Below are 22,335 nucleotides of genomic sequence, written 5' to 3'. Positions count from 1 at the left end.
AAGCTGGGGGTAAGGGTTAATTCAGTGGGTAGAGCAGTAGCCTTGCATGCATGAAGCCCTGGTTCAATCCACCGATGCTGCCTAAAACCAAGCATCGTGGCTCACACCTATCATCTCAGAAAGTAAAGGCAAGAGCACTGGGAGCTCAAGGTTATCTTAGGCTTGCTTCCTCAAAGTGTGAGGCCATACTGGACTATATCATGAGATCCTATCTCCAAAAACAGGTGTTCTCTAAAATATAGACATTATACAAAGTATCACTAGTATTCTAGATCACACTCATATTAAAATGCACAGTAGGCATGCTGACCCCTATAGTCACCAGTTCAGTCAGCTCATCAATTAGGCTTCAGTCCATGAAGACTCATGGCTATAAGAATCAGCAGAAAATTAAGCGTTCAACTCTCGGTCCAGGCTTGGTATTACTCCCTACCTCATGGCCTAGCATCGGGCCTTTCCCAAGCTTTCCCTCATCAGTCCCACCCTCACCATCATCTCCGTCACTGCCAGGGCCAAAAAGAATCATTCCCATAATTTCAACAGAGATGGCAGGGACGATGGCAAAATGTGTCACACAAGTCACACAAACTTGGCAAGAACAGGGAGGCAGCTACAAGCCATCTCGATCTGCATCTGCACTGTTCTCACTACAGAGTGTGTAGGAAAGATGCTACGGAGGTATCCCCGCAGCACTGCAGTAACTGTTACAAACTGGAAGCTGATGAGGAGAATAAACAGATGCAAAGCGTGCACTGACTCCCTTCCAAAGTACCATCAGGAATCACGAGAGCTCACCTAAGGTGATCATGTGAACAAGCTTCGGCAAAGACTGCTCGGAAAGACTTAAAATCTTCTGGTGACAATCGTGTTGGGTCCATCTTTTCTATACAAGAGAAGAAAGCGATGGCCATGGGGGTCAATGGATTGACATTCAGAGATGTTTCCGCTGGAGACAAAGGATCAATGTGAAGAACAGAGACTGAGAAGATACCAACAGCCAGCCTGCAGATAAACTCAGGCCTGGATTCATCCACTGAAACAGACCTAGAAGGAAGAGCTGAAACATACGAAGCTATCTCAGTCACAATCACAAACATTAGCTTAGCTATAAGGAAATTAAGATACAGCAGTTGGCATGACAGTAGACATCTTAAATAGGCTGCTACCCAAGAGTCCATCTCAGTAAGCAGAAACGTGTGGACACATCTTTTGCACTATAAAGCTGTGTTAGAAAAAAAAAAAAAAAAATCAAGTTTAACCCAAAAGCCTCACACCAAGCTCTCCTTTAAGCTTGACAATTAGTTCAATTAAATTTTAAAAAAGGATCAATGGTGCTGAACCTTGGTGAAGCAGTTGCCCAGAGTGCACAAAGTACTGAGTTCAATCCCCAATCCTGGGGAGGGAAATGCAGAATCAAAACCGAAATTTTCTTCCAAACAATATAAAAACGATGAAAAAAGCTACCCAGGAAGCTAGGGTATAATTTAATGATGGAGCACTGGCTGGGTGCTGTCAAGGCCTCAGGTTCTATGTCCAATGCTACATATGCACTTGATTATACACATAAATACACATCTACATACATAAACACACACAGGCACATGTGCACATACAGACATAAACACACCCACACATTCACACATAAGAACAGATACATAAATATATACAAACACACATGCATATGCACACATATGCTTACACACAGAAACACATATCACACACATACAAATACATATACCATATACACACAGGCCCACATAAACACACATACAACACACAGGCATACATACACACATACACACACGTGCATACACAAATCAGAAAGTTTTAAATTGCAATTTATGGGTAGATTTTCCCATAATATTTATGTATTTAAATATACAAAGAACAAAATGAAGGGCTGGAGGGATGGCCCAGCAGTTAGGAGCACTGACTGTTCTCCCAGAGGACCCCAGTTCAATTCCCAGCAACCACATGGAAGTTTACAACTGTCTGTAATTCCAAGATCTGACACCCTCACACAGACATACATGCAGGCAAAACACCAATGCACATAAAATAAAAATAAATTATTAAAAAAAATAAAATGAGAGCCAGGCAGAGCTGTGCACACCTAGTACCCTAGAACTCAGGAAGTAGAGGCAAAAGGGTCAGAAGTTCAAGGGAGATCAAAGCTAGTCAGTCTGAGCAACATGAGACCCTCAACAAAAATCAAACAAAAAAAAGAATATAATGGATAAGTAACCATTTTAAAATATTTTTCAGTGAATTGTTCAACTATTCTTTTCTTTCTATACTTTGTGACTGTCCTGGACTAAAAAAGAAATTATGAAATAAACACACATAAAATATGAGAGTATAGAGTGTACACTTGCCATGTGCAAGGCCCAGGAGAACAGAAATAAAAGTAGCTAAGTAGATGGATGATTGATAGACAGAGAGATGATGATAAACATAGATAGATAGATAGATAGATAGATAGATAGATAGATAGATAGATAGATACATAGATACATAGATAGATACATAGATAGATACATAGATACATAGATACATAGACAGATAGATAGATAGATAGATAGTAGATAATAGATCAGATGTTTATTATAAAAGAAGAGAGGAGAATAAAGCAAAATATATTATTTTAGGGATACTCTTCTCCTTTTAATTTTCATAGCGTCTGGTGAAAACTAACCAGCTTTTTGTAAAGGTGCCGGGTGGAGCACGTCAGACTGGAACGCTGGCCCTCTTACTGGCTGTTCTTTGTGGTCGGCAAACTCTCCCCAAGTTGGCTGAAGCTACAAAAGATTAGTTTTTAAATACATGAATAAAGTCTAGGATCTTAGGCGTGCCTTTTGAAGGAGAGAAGACATGAAGTAATACTTTACCACAGTAGCACTTAGCGGGGATCCTGCAGGTGTGTTTGTGTATGTACTAGTCAGCGATAACTCCAGGTCCATGTGTGGAGGGTCCCCAAGGGGTGGAAGAGAGGACAGACTGTGAGACATGTCCATATCGGCCATAGAGAAGAAAACTTCTTCTTCTGGAGGAAATTAAACTTCGTCACTTGTGATACATCCACCAATGTGCTATTTCAAATCACTTAGTCACACTGAGCCCTCCTTCCAGTCACCTGAGACACACCTGTGTGTCACTTCTGATGGAGGAACATGTCTAAGTATGGCTTTTAGCAGTGCAGTAAATACTAAACTGCACTCAAGTCAGCAAAAGGTCAAGTTTCCCGGAGTGTTTGTGGGTTTATATGACATGCAGCAATACAGCAAGATTTTATTGTCATATAGCAATTTAGAAGTTAAAATTCAGATTTTCAGATAGCATCCGCTCACACAGAGCCCTGGGATTTGTCTCCAGCACCAAACTGCAAATAATAAAATTGCACAGCTATACTGAAGTCTCTGGTTTCTCGTGGATACAGCTATTTCCCATGTGGGAAAGAGGGACCAGAGACATTTAGGAGTCTCCTGACAGTTTAGTGCCTTCTCTCTAGTGACTGTCTGACCTCCACACAAATCAAGCTTGCTATATCTAAATGTTCTTGAGTAGGCTTTAATTCTTTTATTTGATTCAACATTTTACATCTCAACAGTCTTACTATTTACACTAGTGCTCAGACAGTCCAAAATCCCTATCACATACAATTACATCAACAAGATAAAAAGGCCAGCAACTCTTCCTACTTAAGACTGTCTGCTGCACACAATCACATGAGCACGTAAAATGACAGTTACTTCCAACCTATTTATGTGTCAATCTACATTTTTACAAACTGGCTTCCCTTAGGAAAAAATAAATACCGTCGCTTACAAGACCAACTACACACTGAAAGATAATAGCACTGGCGCCCACTACTGGTGCACCACTGCACTGCAGGGGGGCCAGCAGAACAACCACATGCCATCCTGTTGGTCGGCTGCTCTCCAGTGCTAAGCAACTTTCCACAGAAGCCAGCATCAGGTCTAACTCCACATGGGGGACAATGCAGGTTTAGTGACAACTGCTTGAGCTGCTCACCACGGCTAGAAGGTGTGCGAGCCGTTTCTGTCTCATAGAAGCTTTTCTCTGAAGACACGCCCATAGAGAGGGAATCTTTCCTCAGATAATACCGGGTTAATTCCATCTGAATTCGATACTCATCTTCCTGCTGCATGGGTCGATTTTTCCTGTCTTTATCAGCTAGCCCTATTTTGCTAGAATTTTCTACAGGTAAATAAAAGGAAAGCAAAATTAATTTTTAGTTATTTAAGCATTTCTTTCCAAACCCCATTTATCTAATTCCAAAGGCAACTTGACCACACTAGCAGAAAACCACTGTGGTATCAATCAAAGGTCTAAGCAACAGTTTTAAGCAAGTAGCCAAGAATCTAAACTCTTAATTCTGAAAGGTATGGGTACTTAAAAATAAGGCGCTGCATGACTCACCCTGTACACAAATTACATGGGTTTTTGTTTTGTTGTGTTTTTTGTTGTTGTTATATGAAATATATGAAATACCAAATACTTTGGTCTCCAACCAAAAATACAGGTCAGAACAATTTTTAAAATGAATGTGACACAAACAATCTGAATGCAAATTTATACCATGATAACACAATTTAGAAGAACTGATCCAATAAAGAAATTAGGCTATCTACTCACAATATACCTTTAATGTCACATACTCCAAAATAACACATTTTCATCTATCTATGTTATATATTTTCACCTAGAGTTTCAAAAATTATAGAAAATAATCACAAGTCATACTTGCCTGGTCCAGCAATAGCTGCTAACATATCCAAAAGCAGGTGTACCTGCCTTGGTGACAGGAATAGATGAATGGAGTCTATCTGTCCATCAACATCCAACTTAAAAGCAAAAGAACAGTTGAGAATAAATATAATGCAAGCTCATCGTCAGGAATAGTTAGATGTTAAAGCGGTGACTTAAGTATCACCCTTGGTCTTGGGCAGCTTCACCTAATTCTCTATTAATTCACACAATCTCAACAAAAGGGCATAAAGATCAATAACTGTCTTTGCAGGTGGGAAATCCCTGACAAATTCCATGTCAGCAAGTCTAGCATCATATCCTCTGCCTGTACATCTTCTGGAGACCACCGAACACAGCAACAACACAGTAGTCCCTCAAAACAACCAATCCTCAGAACCATTAAGTCCAAGTCTGGAAGCCCGGCTGTGCCTCCTCTCACAGGCTCTTCGGTGCCTCCTGGGCTTCACAGGCTTGCCTTCCCTGCACACAGGCTGGAAGCCACAGCTGAAACCCAGGCAGAAAGCAGTGCTGACGGGTGCTTCCCTTTGTGTCCTGTGTGCAGACTTTCCCATCACTTCTGTTTCACATTGTGTGGTAAGCACCGAGCCATCACCCAGGTCCTACCCACTAGTTATCACTGTTTCTGTATTACAGACAAGAAAACAGATCCACAAAGCAAGTCCCATGGAGCTCCTCAGCCAGACTAGAACCTAGGCAGACACAAAGGAAAGCCCCTACTCCTTGCATGACATGGCTCCCCTGGTGTGCCTACAGACTGTTTTACAAGGTTCCCTACAGACTGCTGACACCTGGCCCACATCCTTAACTAAGGCTGGGCAGAGTGCTGAAATGTGTTTGTTACTGGACAAATTTGTTTCCAGATTCCTGAAACCACAATCTCTGGTTATTATTAGGATGGAAAATCAGGAGTTTCATTTCTAATTGTCATAGGAATATTTCATTATTGTTGTAGTACTCACTGCTTTCTTTTGAAAATATAAAATGCTGAAAATAACAGCTAAGCATTTTTCAACTCAGTGTAATTTGGAAACAGAAAATTCTCTAAATTCAACCAAGGAGGTCCCCTGCTTTCCTATCAATACTTTCCCCAAACATCCACTAAAATTGAATATGTGATATACAATAGACTCCAGAGGTGCTATCTCGAAAACAGAGCGCGCAATCTTGCATAACATTTGAACTCACTGCTAAAAGACTCAGGTTTAAGGAACACTGGAAGACACTAAAGATCTAACCCCCATTACGTCTATTCTGAGTTACCATTTCTAAGCTCTATGCTGCCCAGTACTGATCTCCAGAACTTAATTCTTCCATATGATATTCATTTACATTAAACAAAATATACACAAAACTCAAGTTATTATGATAAAAATGATAATGTACAGGCAAGAATAATAGTATCTCTAAATATTCAGCACTGGCTGGAACTGGAACACAGTCCACCACACCAAACTACCACAAGTTCCTCTGTCCGTTAATATGCAGAACTCTAACAGCAACATAGGGAATGGTTAGACAAGTCAAAAGATGCTGTACAAAACTTCACATCTGCATAAAAATCAAAGCTCAGAAATGTAAAGGACTGTACCTAGCCAAACCGCGGAACTTTCTTTAAGAAATGGTCCATGTGCTCCCCAAAGCCACACATGCGCTGGTTTTCCACGGATGTGGCCACAGCAGGGACGGCCCCGCAGCACTTGCGGCTGCGTACACCACCTGCTCCACCAACAGCCTCCTTAGCAGCCAGCCAGGGAAGACCTGATAAAACTGCTTAACCCGGCAGGAGTTCATAAAAGGAAAGGCAGAAAAATCTGGGCCAGAACAGTGAGACTGAAGACAGAAGACGCTTTATCACAGGACGGCCCACAGCAACCAACCACCATGACACTGTATAGACTAAACACCTGTAGTGTGGTAGAGAACACACAACAGCACTGACCTTGGCTCCTGGAAGCACTTCGTTCTGTTTCAGAGTGAGATTCAACTCCAGCCTGCCCACCAGCCTTCCAATCTGCACTGGATCCGACGGTGCTATCTCTGGTAAAGTTCTAGTTAGTTGTGGGTGTGGCTCATAAACAATTTTGGGGTTCCAGCTAGGTGACAGCTTTGGCTCAGTTTCCTATAATAAAATAAAAATAAAGTATCTATTTAAAATATTTTAGCATAAGTAAGTCAGGGTGTGTGTGAGATATAAATGTAATCTTGAGAATAAAGTATTTAGCCTTGCAGTGGTGGCACACACCTTTAATCCCAGCACTCAGGAGGCAGAGTCAGTCGGATCTCTGTGAGGTCAAGGCTAGCCTGGACTACTACTACAGCAAGTTCCGGGACAGCCAGGGCTACACAGCAAAACCCTGTCTTGAAAAACAAACAAACAAACAAACAAACAGCAGAAGAGAATATAGCATTCGGCACGCAAAGCTGCACCACTGCACTGGACATACCAGTGTCTTCTAGCTAAAATGAAGCAGTACTATGTGAGTGGAGCACCTTAGGAAAAAATCATGGAGAAAGGCCTTACGAAAATTGCACACAGCCTGCAATATGACCAGTGAGTAAAAGCACTTGTCCAAACCTGGGAGACCTGAGCCCAATCCCACAACGCACACAAAATGGGAGAACCGACTAACAAAGTTGTCCTCTCCTCCACAAACATGCCCCCAAATACAGTACAATACAAGTTTGTGTGTGCATACACACTCACATGCAAAATATCTGTTCAAATAATACACAATGTATAGGTAAGAAAACCAAACCAATGTGGAAATAAAACCTGTAATCCCAGCATTCAGGAGACTGACATAGGAGATCACTAGTCTGAGGCCAACATGAGCCACACAGTGACAAAGTGAGCGACTCTATACCAATCAATGAAAAAACTGATTTGTGATACAAAAGGCAAATTACAGAATTATCAACTTATAAATGGATGCTATGCCTGATGAAGAATTAAGAACTCCTAGTAACAGAAAACACTTAAGGTATGGCTCCTGCAATAATGCTCACTAATATAGGCATTTGTCATGGACAGTAATGCTGTTTCTTAGTATGAGAGGACAAGACACTGCATGAGCGTTTTCCTAGTTGCTGTGACAAAATGCCCTACAAGAAGCAACTTCAGGAAGGGAGCATTTCTTCTAGCTCCCAGGCACACAATCCACCACAGTGAGGAAGGCAAGGGAGCAGAGGCCAGCTGTTTACATCACACCAACAGACAGAAAGCATGCACCATGCTTGAGCGCAGCTCACTTTCTCCTTTTTACCTGGCCTGAGACCCAGCCCCTCGAAGGACATCATCTCATTTAGGGAGGGCCTGTCCATCTAATCTAGAGACTCCTCACAGGCATGCCCAGAGGCTGGTTTCCACATAGATTCAAGCTGACAACTAAGATTAGCTCTCTCAGCTATCAGATGTTACCTAGAGCTTTATATGAAACCTTTCTCCATTAACTAATGACAGCAGACAGGCAAGGCAGCAGAGCTTTGGGGGTTCAAGGCTGGTCTCAAATATATTAGCTGAATATCTGTATTAGCCAGATTTTCTAAACCAGATGGAGACTTATTAGTGGACACTATATTCAGGAAAACTTAACAGTCCCCAGTTTGTTTATTGGGGTTTTTTTTGTTTTGTTTTGTGTGTGTTTGGTTGGTTTGGTTTTGCCTAGACAGAGACTCACTAGTAGCCCAGGCTGCCCTCAAATTTGAAAGCCTCCTGTCTCAACCTCTCAAATGTTGAGATTATAAGTACGCATTCCCACACTTGGCTGACAGCCTTACTTCTAAATACCATGCCCATGTTTTTCTGGGTCATATTTTGGTTTGCTTTTCTGAGACAGGGTCTCACGTCTGTACCAGGCTGGCCCTGAACTCACTATCTGAGGATACCGTTGAACCTGACTCCTGACTCTACCAGCTAAGCCACACACCCCACCCATCTTGGGAATTGTGTTTCATTTTTCTTACCACTGGTGCAGTTGAACACACTGGGGAAGATTTTGCTGAAGCAGAAAATTCATCCCAGAAGAGAGACACTCCAGAGAGTTGCAGCAGTTTGTGAGCAAAAGCTGTAGGCTGATGCACGTTCACTCCTGAGGACTCATCAGCAGTTTCATCACAGTACACGGTTCTGAAAGGTACAACAAAAGGGCATTTGTACAGAACTCCTGGGAAATGTACCTGCAACAATTGTTCTTAAGACTGCGCCGACAATAATGCTTACAGCCCAGGACAGGGAGGTAGAGGCAGGGTGAGCAGAGTTCAAGGGCAGCCTGAGCTACATAAAACTGTCTCAAAAAAGTGTTTTGCCAGGGTGTTGGCACATGTCTTTAATCCTAGCAGAGGTAGGTGGATCTCTGTGAATTTGAGACCATCCTGGTCTACAGAGTGAGCTCCAGGACAGACAGTCAAGGCTGTTACACAGGAACCGGGGGGTGGGGGGGTAGATTTTTGGTTGGTTAGTTGGTTGCTTGCTTGCTTGCTTGCTTGGTTTGGTGTGGTTTTGAGACAGAGTTGGCCTTGAACTCAGAGATCACTCTGCCTCTGCCTCCCAAGTGCTAGGATTACAGGCATGCACCACTGTAACACCACACCTTGCTAAAATAATTATTTTTAGTTGGGAAGAAAAACAGAATTAGAGGGAGCAGAAAAAAGACAAAAGAGAATAGCTGTGTGTGTGCTAAAACACATTTTGTGCATGTATAAAAATATAACTATTATAGTTAACATAAAAACATTTTAAAATCTATAGCATATGCCTGCATCTCTGCACTAAATATTTAAATAAGTAAATTTTTCACAAAGGGAGAGACCTAAAATCTAAGAAAGATATTTTTATAGGACTCTTAAATTTCAGGGAAAAAATTAGTAACTTCTTAAAGTTAACCCAAGGGAACAATCCCCATCTCCCTCACAAAGCTGAGTGCTGCTATGTAGCCTAGACTGTGTCTAACTCCCAGAACCCTCTGACCTCATCCTCCCAGCCAGGATTACAAGCATAGCCTCTCATAAGTGAGACCCCTATGTCTCCACATCAGAACAAAGAATGAACAGTGACTTTGTCCTGAATTCTTGTGTTAACAATCTCCAATTTGATGAGATAAATAACATGGTTCTCACTGGGTGTCACTGTGTTATTATACCACCTAAACTAATGTAGTCTAAAGATCTGGAACAGTAGCTATTTTCCTCATAGGTATTTTCCTTGTATCTTTGTTAAAGACTGAAACCACAAAAACAATCTGTTCAAATAGATGCACACAAAGGGCTTTTTGATAGTCGATGTACTTTTGTTTTTCATTTATGTGCATCAGCGTGTGCATCTGTGTGAGGGTGTGTCAGATATGTTCAGGTGTCCACTGAGGACAGAAGGCAGCACTGGATCCCTGGAGCTGGAGTCACAGGCCACTGTGAGCTGCTCTACATGAGTGCTGGGAACCGAACTCAGGACCTCTGGAAGAGCAGGAAATGCTCTTAGCCACTGAGCCATGTCTCCTTGTGCCCCTCAATGTACATCTCTGTGGGGAGGCCATAGAACACAGCCAAAGAGGAGCAGTTACTACCACACATCAACACTATCTCAGAACTGCAGTGAATACACATAAGACATAAAGGTAATATGTTTAACTTAAGTAAATCATGATTGGATATTTAACCTTAAAATAATCCTTCACAAAAATCTTCAAAAGAAAAAGCACCATCTTCCTTTTTCACTAAAGCGGTACCCATGCCAAGCACCACAAAATCAAGTCTTTCACATTACCTGCACATATGTAGGAAGCAGACACTCTGTAAAAGAACCTCAACATGGCGGCACTCACACTAACTAAGAAAACTGCTTAGGCAAGCTCAGCAGAGTGCTGGATAGAATTATACCCTAACCAGCGTTTATAGTTTCCATAATGAGACGAGAGGATAACTCAGAGAGCAGTACTTTACTCTGAAATTACACAATATATTAATTTAGTATCGCCTCTAGCCTCCAGAAGTGTCCTGAAGGGTAAAGTCAGAGTCAGAATGAGGTCATGAGTTTTCAGACATAAAATCTTACCTCTCTACTCGGATTTCAAGTGCAGCTCCAGATTTGGAATTTTCTGGCACATGTTCAATTCTTAAAACAGTATCTATAAAAGTGACTTTCACTCTTCTTAGTACTAGAGCAAACAAGCAACCATCAATGGAAAACCAGGTAAGAGGTCCCACTCCTCCTCCACCCCTTCCTGCCTTGCAAGCTGCTGGGCCTTGATCATGCTGGATAACTGCTTATCATTGCTGCTTCCCCAACCCCTCTTAGGAAAGAAATAAATGCTATTCTGAGAAAAAAATTAAAAAGGCAGATTTCTTTCCTTTTAAATCCCCAGAACCTGTATTTTGTAAAACACACTGTCCCCCATAAGCAAGTCTCCAAGTTACATCACAATAGACTCTTGGGGCAACACTGCTCTCTAGCCTGATCCTCCCACAGGTGCAATAAAGTAAACAAGGAGAACCCCAGGAACAAAAGCATGCAATCAAACTAAATGGAACATTTAAAACACGTTCTGAAGTACTGAAGAGAGAACAGCAATTCTTTCAAAATAATTGCAACAGAATGGTCTTAGGCCCCAGACCACCACATAAAGCCTGGCCTGTGAAGATGCTGAGGATGCAAACCTGTTTCAATGGTTTCTGCAAACTTCTCCAGTCCTTCAAAAGGCTGGGAGGCTTCTCCTTGCTCATCTGTCAGCTTCTGGCTGAGACACTCCTTTGCCAACTGCATACTGCTGGTCATGAAGCTTGACCAGTACATAGGCTCAGACCCAGTTGCTGCAGAAAGGACAAACAAACCTAAATAATTTCTCAGAGTTCCATCAATGTCCTTTCTTTATTCCCTTTCTTCTTTCTTTCTTATGTGTTGTTTGTTTCTGGAGACAGGGTTTCTGTGTAGCCCTGGGTGTCCTGGGACTCACTCTGTAGAGCAGGCTGGCCTCTAACTCACAGAGATCACCTGCCTCTGCCTCCCAAGTGCTGAGATTACAGGCATGTACCACCACCGCCCAGCCCATTTTTATCAACTTTTAATTCAGATATTCATTCAACAAAAGCCTAACAGGTGTATTTACATGGCACCATGCTGACCACTGAGCAAGAGCCAGCAAACATCCTCTGTAAAGGGTCAGGCAGCAGATGTTTAGGCTTCTCTGAGCAATGTGCTCTGTCACACTTGCCCGGCTCTTAGAGGCAAAAGCAGCTACAGAAAGTAACTGAACAGCACAGGAATGTTTCAAAAAGATTCCACTTAATGAAAACAAGTGGCAGACTAATATGGACTGCAAACTGAGGTTTGCTAACCAACTAGATTGAAAAATAAATTATAAGCTTTGCATTTAAGATAGTTTATCATGTATTTGGAGAGATAAGAGATGACTGACAAGAATGAATACAAAGGAGTCTGGAGAGATGGCTCAGAGATTAAGAGCACTAGAGCACTGGTTGTTCTTTCCAAAGGTCCTGAGTGCAATTCCCAGCAACCACACGGTGGTTCCATAACCATCTAAAATGAGATCTGGTGCCCTCTTCTGGCGTGCAGCTGTATATGCAGGCAGAATACTGTATAAACAATAAATAAATAAAAATTTGTAAAAAAGATTGAACACAAAGATGTCACCAAGAAACACAAAGACAAAGGAAAAAAGCTTATTCTTCCATCTGCAGGAAGTAAGAGGGAATCCAGCAGAAGGAGCAGACACCAGCTACAGAATTAGTATAAATGCACATGAAATCAAAGAGTGTCCTTGGAGGACTGAACACACAAACCCTAAGAACCCTTCCCAGATCTTTCCTGCTGAGGAAATCCGTACCTCCTTACATTGCTCAAAACAGACACATTACTACAATTACTGCCTTCCAAAATGGAAGGGCCTTTTTAATGGGCTGGCTTAAAGGGGAAAGTATTTCAAAGCTCAGCTTACCAAAGGGAGATGTTGCCCACCATGGTTAAAAGATAGAATCAGAGTCAGGACTCATAGCACACTCCTTAATCCCAGAACTATGGGAGGAGAAGGTGCAGGCAGAAGGATCTCTTTGAGTACAGGGCCAGCCTGGTCTACATTGTGAGTTCCAGGACAGCCAGAGCTATATAGTGAAATCCTGACTCAAAAAATAATAATAATGATGATGATGATGATGATAAAAGAAAAAAAAAAATCAAACCATTTTTGTTGTTTTTGTTTGGAGGGTTTTGTTTTGTTTGAGATCACTATGTACTCAGACTGGCTTCAACCTTACAATCATCCTGTCCCAGCCTCCTGAGAGCGGGAATCACAGATTTGTGGTACCACATCTGGCTAGATACAACGTGCTTATAAACTAAATTATCAGGGGAGCTGGGATGATAGTTCAGTCCATAAAGTTCTTGCTGCACAAGCATGAGGACCTGAGTTCAAGCCTAAGTCTGAGCACAAAGGAAGTCTAATATGGAGATCCTAGCACCAAGAACAAGGACAAGCACATCTCTGGGACTCACTAGCCAGCCAGGCTTGCCTACTTGAGTCCAGACTAATATCAGACCCTGTCTCAAAAACATAAGGTAAATAGAGTCTAAGGAATAAGACCAGAGGATATCCTCTGGCTTCAACATTCATACGCACACACAACTAAATATCAGATTATTTATTTCTAGGTGTGGTGGAATAATGGTACAATTCCAACACTCAAGAAGCTAAGGCAGGAAGATAATGGGTTCAGGACCAGCTTGAGCTACAGAGCAAGTTCAAGGTCAGCCTGACTATACTGTTAAACTGTCTCAAAATAAATACATCATTTTATGTAGAAGCATTTCTATTTTGAAGACAGATCACTATAGTTCTATGAGATCATTTAAACTTTTGTTTTTCAGAAAATACTTTGGATTATAATTTATAAATTACTGAACACAGCATTTACGTAGACTGACCATTTCTGTCCATTTCTCTGTGTTACATTCTACAATTGAGAACTGCATCCCCTACCCAAGCCCACCTTACATAAATAACTATTATCAACATGGATGTGGTGAGTTTTAAACATGGTGTTATAATCACTGCCATTATTCTTCAACACTACAGTTGTTTCAGATTTCACCAGCCAAAGTCCCTTCAAATCCAGTCCTGGAGGCTGGAGAGATATGAGCCTACACAACTCTTACAGAGGACCTGGGTTCCGTTCCCAGCACCAACATCAGGCAGTTCACACTGCTTGTAACTCTAGTTCCAGGGGGATCTGATGCTTCTTATCTCTACAGAGGTCATGTGCATACATACCCAAGCCCCCTCACTACATACACATAATTTAAAATAACAAAATTTTTAATTTTAACTTTTTTTAAAAAATCTAATCTTATGCCCTTCCAACATTTCTCCATAAATATTTGAACAGTCTTCCTTATTTGGGAACACGGTATTTTGAATCTTTAAAATAGAAGTCACTTTCAGATAACTGGAAATAACCACATATTATCTATACATTAGTATTCTGGAGCATGACTAAGGAGGAAAACCATTCTAAATGTATACTCACATACATCCTACACAATGATAAACCATCATATTTTAGCAAATGAAAAATCTCCCAAATCCAGTTCAAAGTCATAAATTCAATGCTCAATTTCTTACAATTGGGTTGACTTCCCAGCCTTCACAGGGTCAAGGTTGAAACACACCTACCTACACGAGGTCTAGGCCGGAAGACCATCTCCAGCCCTCTCACTTCCAGTGCGCAATTATCCTGCAGCAAGGAGCCCCATGGAACTGACAGGGAAATTGACTGAATGAATCCTTCAGTGACTTCTAGAGGTGCGTCAGCTGACTCCAGGATTTCATTGAGACACTAGAGAGAAAAACCAAGTTCATTTTGAAATCACACAAATAAAAACACAATGTCAGCTTTTTCAATGGTATGAACATGTCCACAAATGTGCTGAGCACTGGAGATTTAAGAAAGCCAAGACCAGGCTAGAGAAAAACAGTACTGGCTGCTGTTCCTGAGGACTCAGATTTGATTCCCAGTATACACATGGCAAGTCACAATCATCTGTAACTACAGTTCCAGGGGTTCCAACCCACTTCTGGCCTCCAGACACCAGGCATCTGGGTACACAGGAACATACACAGGCAAAACACCTGTACACAGTCCTATGTACACTGAAGACCAGCTGAGACATCCAGCCTCATACACCAAACAACTACTGGATTCTTGGACTTTATCCTTTAGTGAACAGCCGTTGATGAACTAACTGGACCACAGACTGTAACCCACCCTACTAAATCCCTCTTTCTATATACATATAGATTCATTCTATCAGTTCTTTTCCTATAGAGAACCTGATTAACACAAAGAGCTTTCTTCAAAAGTTCTGTCTGAACCCTAAAGACACCCCCAGGACTTATAAGCAAGGATGATTAATTTTTTTCAAGATAAGATTCCTTTGTGTAGGTTTGGTTGTCCTAGAACTAGCTCTGTAGATCAGACTGGCCTTGACAGAGGTCCTCCTGCCTCTGACTCCTGGGTACTGCTGGGATTAAAGGTGTGTTGAAGATTTGGTCACACTGTGAACCCCAAGATTATGTACTGGAAAAATCTGTTTCTAGTTGCTGTGTGGCTCACCCCTAGCACACACCTTTAATCCAAGAGACTTCTGTAAAGAAGGGCTAAATAAAGTCAACCCTGGGTCAAGAGGCTGAGCAAGCAACCAGTTGATATAAGAAAACACAGGAAGGGGGGGGACATTGAGCTGAAGGGTATTTAAGACAGTTTGGAGGAGATGAGGCTTTTTCCTTCTGAGATATCAGTGGAGTAAGAAGGTCAGCTGGGTACTTTCTCTGCCTCTCTAAGCTAGCAAGTTTTCAACCCAGCATTTGGCTTCTGAGTCTTTCTTGGTAAAATTGAAAGATTGGGATTTTCATTCTTTATAACTACAAAGGTGTATGCCACCATGCCCAAAAGCAAAAATGACCTTTTTTATTAAAAATTTAAACTAAGAAGGTTACATTTTTTTTTTCTTATTTAGTGGGGGGAGTGTGTGCTCAAAGTGTCTGTGCTGTATTCTTACTGATGAGAATACACACAGATTCATATGCCCATCGTGTGTGTGTGTGTGTGTGTGTGTGTGTGTGTGTGTGTGCAGTGCACATATAAAGGTCAGAGGTCAATGCCAGGTATCCTCCATTTTCCTCAGTAACTATCCAAACTGAGACAAGGTCTCTCACTGGATCTAGAACTCAGTGGTTGTGCTAGACTAGCTGGCCAAGTAGCTCTAGGGATCCACTTGCCACCAGCTCCCCAAGTGTGTCATAGTACCCAGCTTCCTTCAAGGTGCTGAACATGCTTTCAGGGCTTCCTTTACCAACCTAACTCTCTTCCCAGGCCCCAGTCCTCAGCTTCCTTAAATGCTCATCTCAACCTAGCCCCTGGGATTACCCTACTTTTTCAAATTCCAACTTCCCATGGCTTCTGTGACATGTCACCATCTTTCTAATCCATTACCGCTTAAAATACTGCTCACATAGGGACATGTCATCCTCTGTTCCTCCACCCACCCTCCCCACTGCACATATTCTGTGCACCTGTGTGTCTTCTTCAGTCACCACTCACACTGACGTTCCCAATAGTTATCCATGCCAATCCTCTAATCCCACTTCCTCCTGCAGTCTCTGACTGCCATACAGCCCCCTCACACTCAACACAGCAAAACATTCTCACTCAATCTCAGCCCTCTCCTTCCCTCCTTCTATTAGGCTGGTATAAAAGGAAGTGCAAGGGCCAGAAGGTAAAGCTGACAATTTGAGTCTGATCCCCAGGACAAGGAAGAGAGCTCACTACCACAAATTAAACTCTGACCTCCATATGCATGCCACAGCACACACACGTGCGCATACACACACCCACATGCCATACACATACATGCACATGTGAGCACACACACATATAAACATGCTATAGCACACTCATGTACACATACACAACTCATACACATGCATGCACATTTACATAAATAAATATGCATGCCACAACACACTCATGTACACATACACATGCACAACCCATACATATTTGGACCAGCGGACTCAAAATTATTATGACTAGGCCCAAACATATATTTAATAATCAAAACAGAGACCATTACAATCAACTGATTTGGTTTTTTTCAAATTAGTATTGGGGGCTGTGCAGGAGGAACAGCAAACGGACCTAGAACTCATGGAATTCAGCCCACCAGTTAGCATAACCACAATGGGTGGGCCTCGGAGAGGCAGGGCCCTGAGCTGAGGACTTGATGCTGTCCTGAGGACTTCATGCTGTTATGGAGAATAGCTCTGCTTGGTATCCTTGCAGCCGTTAAATCTTCCTAATATGTGAGCTGTATGATAACTCTAAGGACCAAAATGATTCAGCCACCACCCCTGAAAAGAACCTGCAGATGTAGATTGCTAGCAATGACCACTACCCTTAGAAAGAATTTAGAAAAACAGATTGTTTAGCAAGGTTAGGTAAAAATGTCTTTGCTAATGGCTCAGATATAGAAATTCTTAAGAAAACGGTTTGAAGTTCAGGAAAATACTCTCTTAAGGATAAAGCAGGGACTTCTTGAGCAAGAACAATAGCCCAGAGTAGCACTGGCTGACCAGTGCTCAAGCAGGGCTGGATGATTGCGATAACAATTCATTCCCTTCTACCTACTTCTGTCCTCAGCTTCCTGATAGTATTTAATAAAAACTATTAGTGAGTAGATGCGCACCTTAAAGATTTAAAGTAGAAATGGCTGGTTGTTTTTCATATCAAAGTTTAGATTTTTGATTCTTTTAAGATGTTTATAAGATTACTGTTTAAGATAACTGATTCTTTCTTTGTAACTGCAAATTGCAGTCTGCTGGTAAAGAAAAAACTGGCTGAGAAGTTAGTTACCTTGCTTGCTCACACTTTGTTAACCTATAACAAACTGCTTAGTTACAGATGTATGTGGGTTCCTGGAAATGTTTTATCCACCTGTAATATATAAAATGTTTTTCACTAAGGATGTTGGGAAAACTTTTTGTTTTTATGATCATTTGCTTAAAGAAAAATAGAGTGCAACCACATTGTAATTCTTGTACTTCTTGAAAGATCTTAATGGGATATATGAGCTGTGGAAGAAAAAATGAAGTTGTTGAAAAAAAAATTGTTAAATCCTTTTCCATCCACAAGGGAGGTTGGAATCTTTTTCCATCCACCCAATGTGTGAGAGAGTGTGTGTGTGTGCGCAGTCGGTCTTTTTTCTCTCCTCCTTTCCTTTCCTTTTTGGGTACTTGCCACAATCAGTGGAAGCCCACACCAGGAGCCATCAGCCCTGCCCTCCACTTTCTACCATCAGTGGAAGCGCCCCCTCCCCCACAAAGAGCCATTAGCTCTGGCCCCTCACTTACCACTAGCAGTGGAAGCTGATGTGGTTAACAGTCAGTTCCAGCCTGGAGAGTTAAGTCTTTTACCCTCAGAGAAGTCTGCTGGGTCATCAGCCAGCTGCCCACCTATCTCCCACCTCAATGTAGGCCACACAGTGTCAAAGCTGCCCTCCCGCACTGTAGCATATGAAAGCATGTTCTGATCGGCTGGCAAGATGGCTCAGCATATTAAGTTACTTGCCATCAAGTCTGAGGGCTGAGCTGGATCTCTGGGACCCATCTGGTAGGAGAGAGCCAGCCTGTCCTCTGACCTCCGCGTGTATAACATGCACAAGCCACATACATACAAAAATTACCAAATATTTTTTTAGTCCCTGCTTCAGAATTTAATGGACTCTTGGGGAACATCATCTGCACCCTGCTGATGGTAAGAAGCCCAGACACCAAACAGCGACCAGGATATTTTTGGTGCAAGTTTGGCTCTGGGAAGTGCAATGGAGTATCTTCTCTGTGTCCTCAGTGGCTATCATTCATATACAACCCACTTTTCATGTCTTCAAGGCTCTGTCTCTTTTGCACAACTTCTTGGGCTATCACTGCTTTCACTAGTGGTTCTCAGGCCAGATGCCTTGACACTGCAAGCTGTTGCTGCTCTATAACCATTTTGAACTCAGATAAAAAAAAAAAGTCACTAGGATTTGCTTTTTGCCTAACAACATCACCATAGTATAAAATAATAAAGTAAATAGCATTTAACAAGTCACTAGTAAGAGATTAAAGCAACGTGTGGTGGCACATGCCTTTGATCCCTTCTCTGGAGGTAGCAGGTTGATACCTGTGAGAGTTCAAGGTCAAATCAGCCTGGTTTACATAGTGAGTTCCAAGCCAGACAAGGCTACAAATAGACATGTCTCAAAAAAAAAAAAAAAGAGGGAGAAGGCAGACACACTGAAATGAATACAACATATCCATGTTTATTAAGCATGGATTACTCTATTATCAAACGGCAAATTACAAAAACCCAAAAATACAATTACTTTTATGGCAAGCTAAAAGCCTTTTCTATTTCAACACCAATCCACTGCCACTAATAAGTGTCCTGTAAGAGTCCTCTACTATGCTTTACGTTTTCCATATTTAAAAATGGCTTCTGGTCCTGATATTCATTTTAAAAGGAAGTTCTTAGCTGCTGTGGTGGTTTGAATAGGTATGACTCCCAAAGATTTATGTGTTTGACTCCATGACCATGGGGAGCAGCACTATTAGGAGGTGTGGCCTTGTTAACGGAAGTGTGTCACTGTGGAGGCAGGGCTTTGAGATCATATATGCTCACACTCCACCCAAAGTGGAAGTCGTCTCCTCCTGGCTGCCTCTATTTAGATCAAAATGTAGAGCTCCTCCAGCACTGTGTCTGCCTCCAGGCTGCCATGGTTCCTGCCATGGACTAAACCTGTGAAACTGTAAGCCAGCCCCAAGTAAATGTTTTCCTTTATAAGAGTAGCCATGGTCATACTCTCTCTCCAGAGCAATGAAACCCTAAAACAGATGCCCGATACTAACAATGAGGTCTCCCGTATAAAATAGACAAGGTAAGCTCAGAAATGCTTATTTATGTATTAAGTATTTCCATAATTTAAATCTGAAATCTGGTTGCCCTATTTCCAACTGCACACAAGCTAGGTTTAAGGGTGATTGCTTCATACTCCCCGAATTTTTCCAGCAAGCTTATATGAGTTTTGACATTTATATGAACAATTAAAATACATCAAAGCATTTTCAAGTATACAGCAGCAACAACTTAGCCTTTGCACCTCAGGAATCTGTCAGCATCAGTAAACCACCTAAGAGACTGGATTTGACAGGACTCTCTTCTCCGTACACCAAATTTACTACCACAAGTGTATGGCTACATTAGTCACCTAATTGTAGTGGTTTGAAGGTTGATTACAGTATTGAAGGATAATATGAAAAGGAAAAAAAATGGGGTGGTTCTAACTAGAGTCAATAGTTCAAGAATTTACACTGGGCCCACTAAGCTACAACACAATTCCTCTAAATATGAGATACACAATTAGGTTACACTTAAACAGATGTCTCCATACTTAGCTAAAATCCCATGTACACCAAATAAGAAACTCCAAAGTTCAGTCCTGTAAAAATTCTAAGTTTACTCTACAAGGAGGAGAAAACTATCAATCTGCAGTCAAACTGACCCAGCCAACGTTCTCGGCCCTAGTCCTCAGAGCGATCCTATGGGGTTTAATGCTTTCAGAGATGATGGTGCACCACTTTAACTGAAGACAGCCTCTCCTGCTCAGGGTCATTCTGTTTTCAATTTTCACCAATAAGTTGCATACATATAGTCAGGAAAAAAAAAAAAGCATATTCTAGTCTCTAACATTTAGCAAATAACTGAAAATTAGTGTTTCTTGAACTGAAATCAGTTTTTACTACCAGCACACATATACCTAAAAAATATAAGTACCAAAGTAATAAAAATTATTAAAGTAAAATTAAAAGTATCAGGGTAATAATTCATTCCTGTCTACCTTCCTAAGCATACAGAGTTCTCATGAGAAAAGGATTTCAGTTTACTTCACTGTCACATCATCCAGCCCAGGAGAGTGTCACATGCTAACATTCCATAACTATATTACTCCTATTAATAAAGAGGCTTCATAAGTCTAGCCTTGGTGGTACACACCCTTAATCCCAACATTCCGGAGACAGAGGGAAGGAGAGCTGTGAGTTCGATTCCAGCCTGGTCTACAAACTGAGTCCAGGACAGGCAGGGCTTGTCTTGTTACACAGAGAAACCCTGCCTCAGAAACACACACACACACACACACACACACACACACACACACACACACAGTGAAACCAAAAAAAAGGCCTTCGTTTAAAAAAATTAAAATAGACAGTAGAGACAGCTCAGTGAGTAAAGGCTCCTGCCACCTAGCATGTCAACCTGAGTTGGAGCCCCAGAACACATAAGGTGGAAGAAGAAAACCAACTCCTGCAAGTTGTCCTCTAATCTCCACAGGCATGCTGTGACATGTTCATGTATGTGTGTGTGTACACTGATTAAATGGAAAAAAACTTTGTAAAGTTCCCTCATTATATAAATAATTAAAATAAATTCCTAGTCTTCAGGAATTGAAAATTAAAGAGTCACTCTCACCAGACAGAATGCCTTCTTTTCCTTTTTGCCCACTTCTAGGACCCAGGAGCTCATAAAACTGCAAGGTAGCCCATTCCAACTGCAGCACAGTTCCAAATGCTCTGTCTCTGTCTCCCCTCTACTTCCAAGATTTGTCTGGGTCCATGATCTCCAAAGTGAAGTATATCTATCCAAAAGTACAACAGGTAACTCATAGGAGTATGAGGGCAAAGTCAGACATTCTATATCAATGTTTCACATTTTAGATTTAAATATATCCTAATACTTAATAGGCACAGGGACACTGAACTACTTTCAGGCCATATCCCAAACTGGTACAGAAAGACCAACAGCTATGCACCCCATTTCAGCAAGCTGAAACCGAGTTCAGCACACATTCTAAGGAATGAAAGCATGTCTTTATGAACAGTGGAGTCTTGGTAAAGTGACAGTAACTCTCTAGCTTCCTGGTTCCCTCACTGCCAGATATTTATAAGTGGGGTTTAGAGATAAGCAGCTTCCGTCTATGGAAAGAAGCACTAATTATGACAACCACCCAGGTGCCATCAAATGGCTACAAATCTATGCTACCTGGTAGTTCCAAAAACACACAACATACTTAAATTAACCTGACTTTCCACATAAGGCTAATACTTTTAAAAAGAAGTAAAGAAAATAACTGCTTTTCAAAAGATATTTGTACTATCCTTTAAAGCTATTTGGAAATATTTCCATTGGTCCATGAGTTTTGTTTAAAACCATTTCTGTTGAAAACATAGACACCAGAATTCCAAAGGTAGACTAGGTAGGATTTTGAGTTCAATGCTTAGCTGGTTTACCTACCAATATCCTGTCTCAAAAACCAAAAGTAACAAAAAGTCTAGTCTTCAAAGTCATTAGATACACAGGTTTGTAAATGACTTGACATATGGAAAGACTGTCCCAACCTGTCTAAAAAATATTATGGACAAAGAATTTGAAAGAATTAGGTTTAAA

General features: G+C 41.4%; 1 protein-coding gene across 1 annotated transcript in view; it reads right to left on the bottom strand.

The window, feature by feature from the left end:
- Positions 1-22,335, bottom strand: part of Atg2b (autophagy related 2B) — a 68,630-nt gene that overhangs the window by 43,299 nt on the left and 2,996 nt on the right. Inside the window, exons 2-11 of the mRNA XM_055592750.1 lie at positions 14,469-14,631; positions 11,440-11,592; positions 10,838-10,940; positions 8,755-8,917; positions 6,731-6,910; positions 4,769-4,865; positions 4,033-4,218; positions 2,889-3,043; positions 2,696-2,798; positions 796-1,057 (exon numbers count right to left, since the gene is read on the bottom strand). Of these exons, the coding sequence (XP_055448725.1) occupies positions 796-1,057; positions 2,696-2,798; positions 2,889-3,043; positions 4,033-4,218; positions 4,769-4,865; positions 6,731-6,910; positions 8,755-8,917; positions 10,838-10,940; positions 11,440-11,592; positions 14,469-14,631 (1,565 nt within the window). The remainder of the gene's footprint in view (positions 1-795; positions 1,058-2,695; positions 2,799-2,888; positions 3,044-4,032; positions 4,219-4,768; positions 4,866-6,730; positions 6,911-8,754; positions 8,918-10,837; positions 10,941-11,439; positions 11,593-14,468; positions 14,632-22,335) is intronic.

This window comes from Psammomys obesus, unplaced genomic scaffold, assembly GCF_907164565.1.
Source record: "Psammomys obesus unplaced genomic scaffold, mPsaObe1.curated_primary_1811, whole genome shotgun sequence".
Classification (NCBI taxonomy): domain Eukaryota; kingdom Metazoa; phylum Chordata; class Mammalia; order Rodentia; family Muridae; genus Psammomys; species Psammomys obesus.
This window is presented reverse-complemented; position numbering and strand designations above follow the sequence as displayed.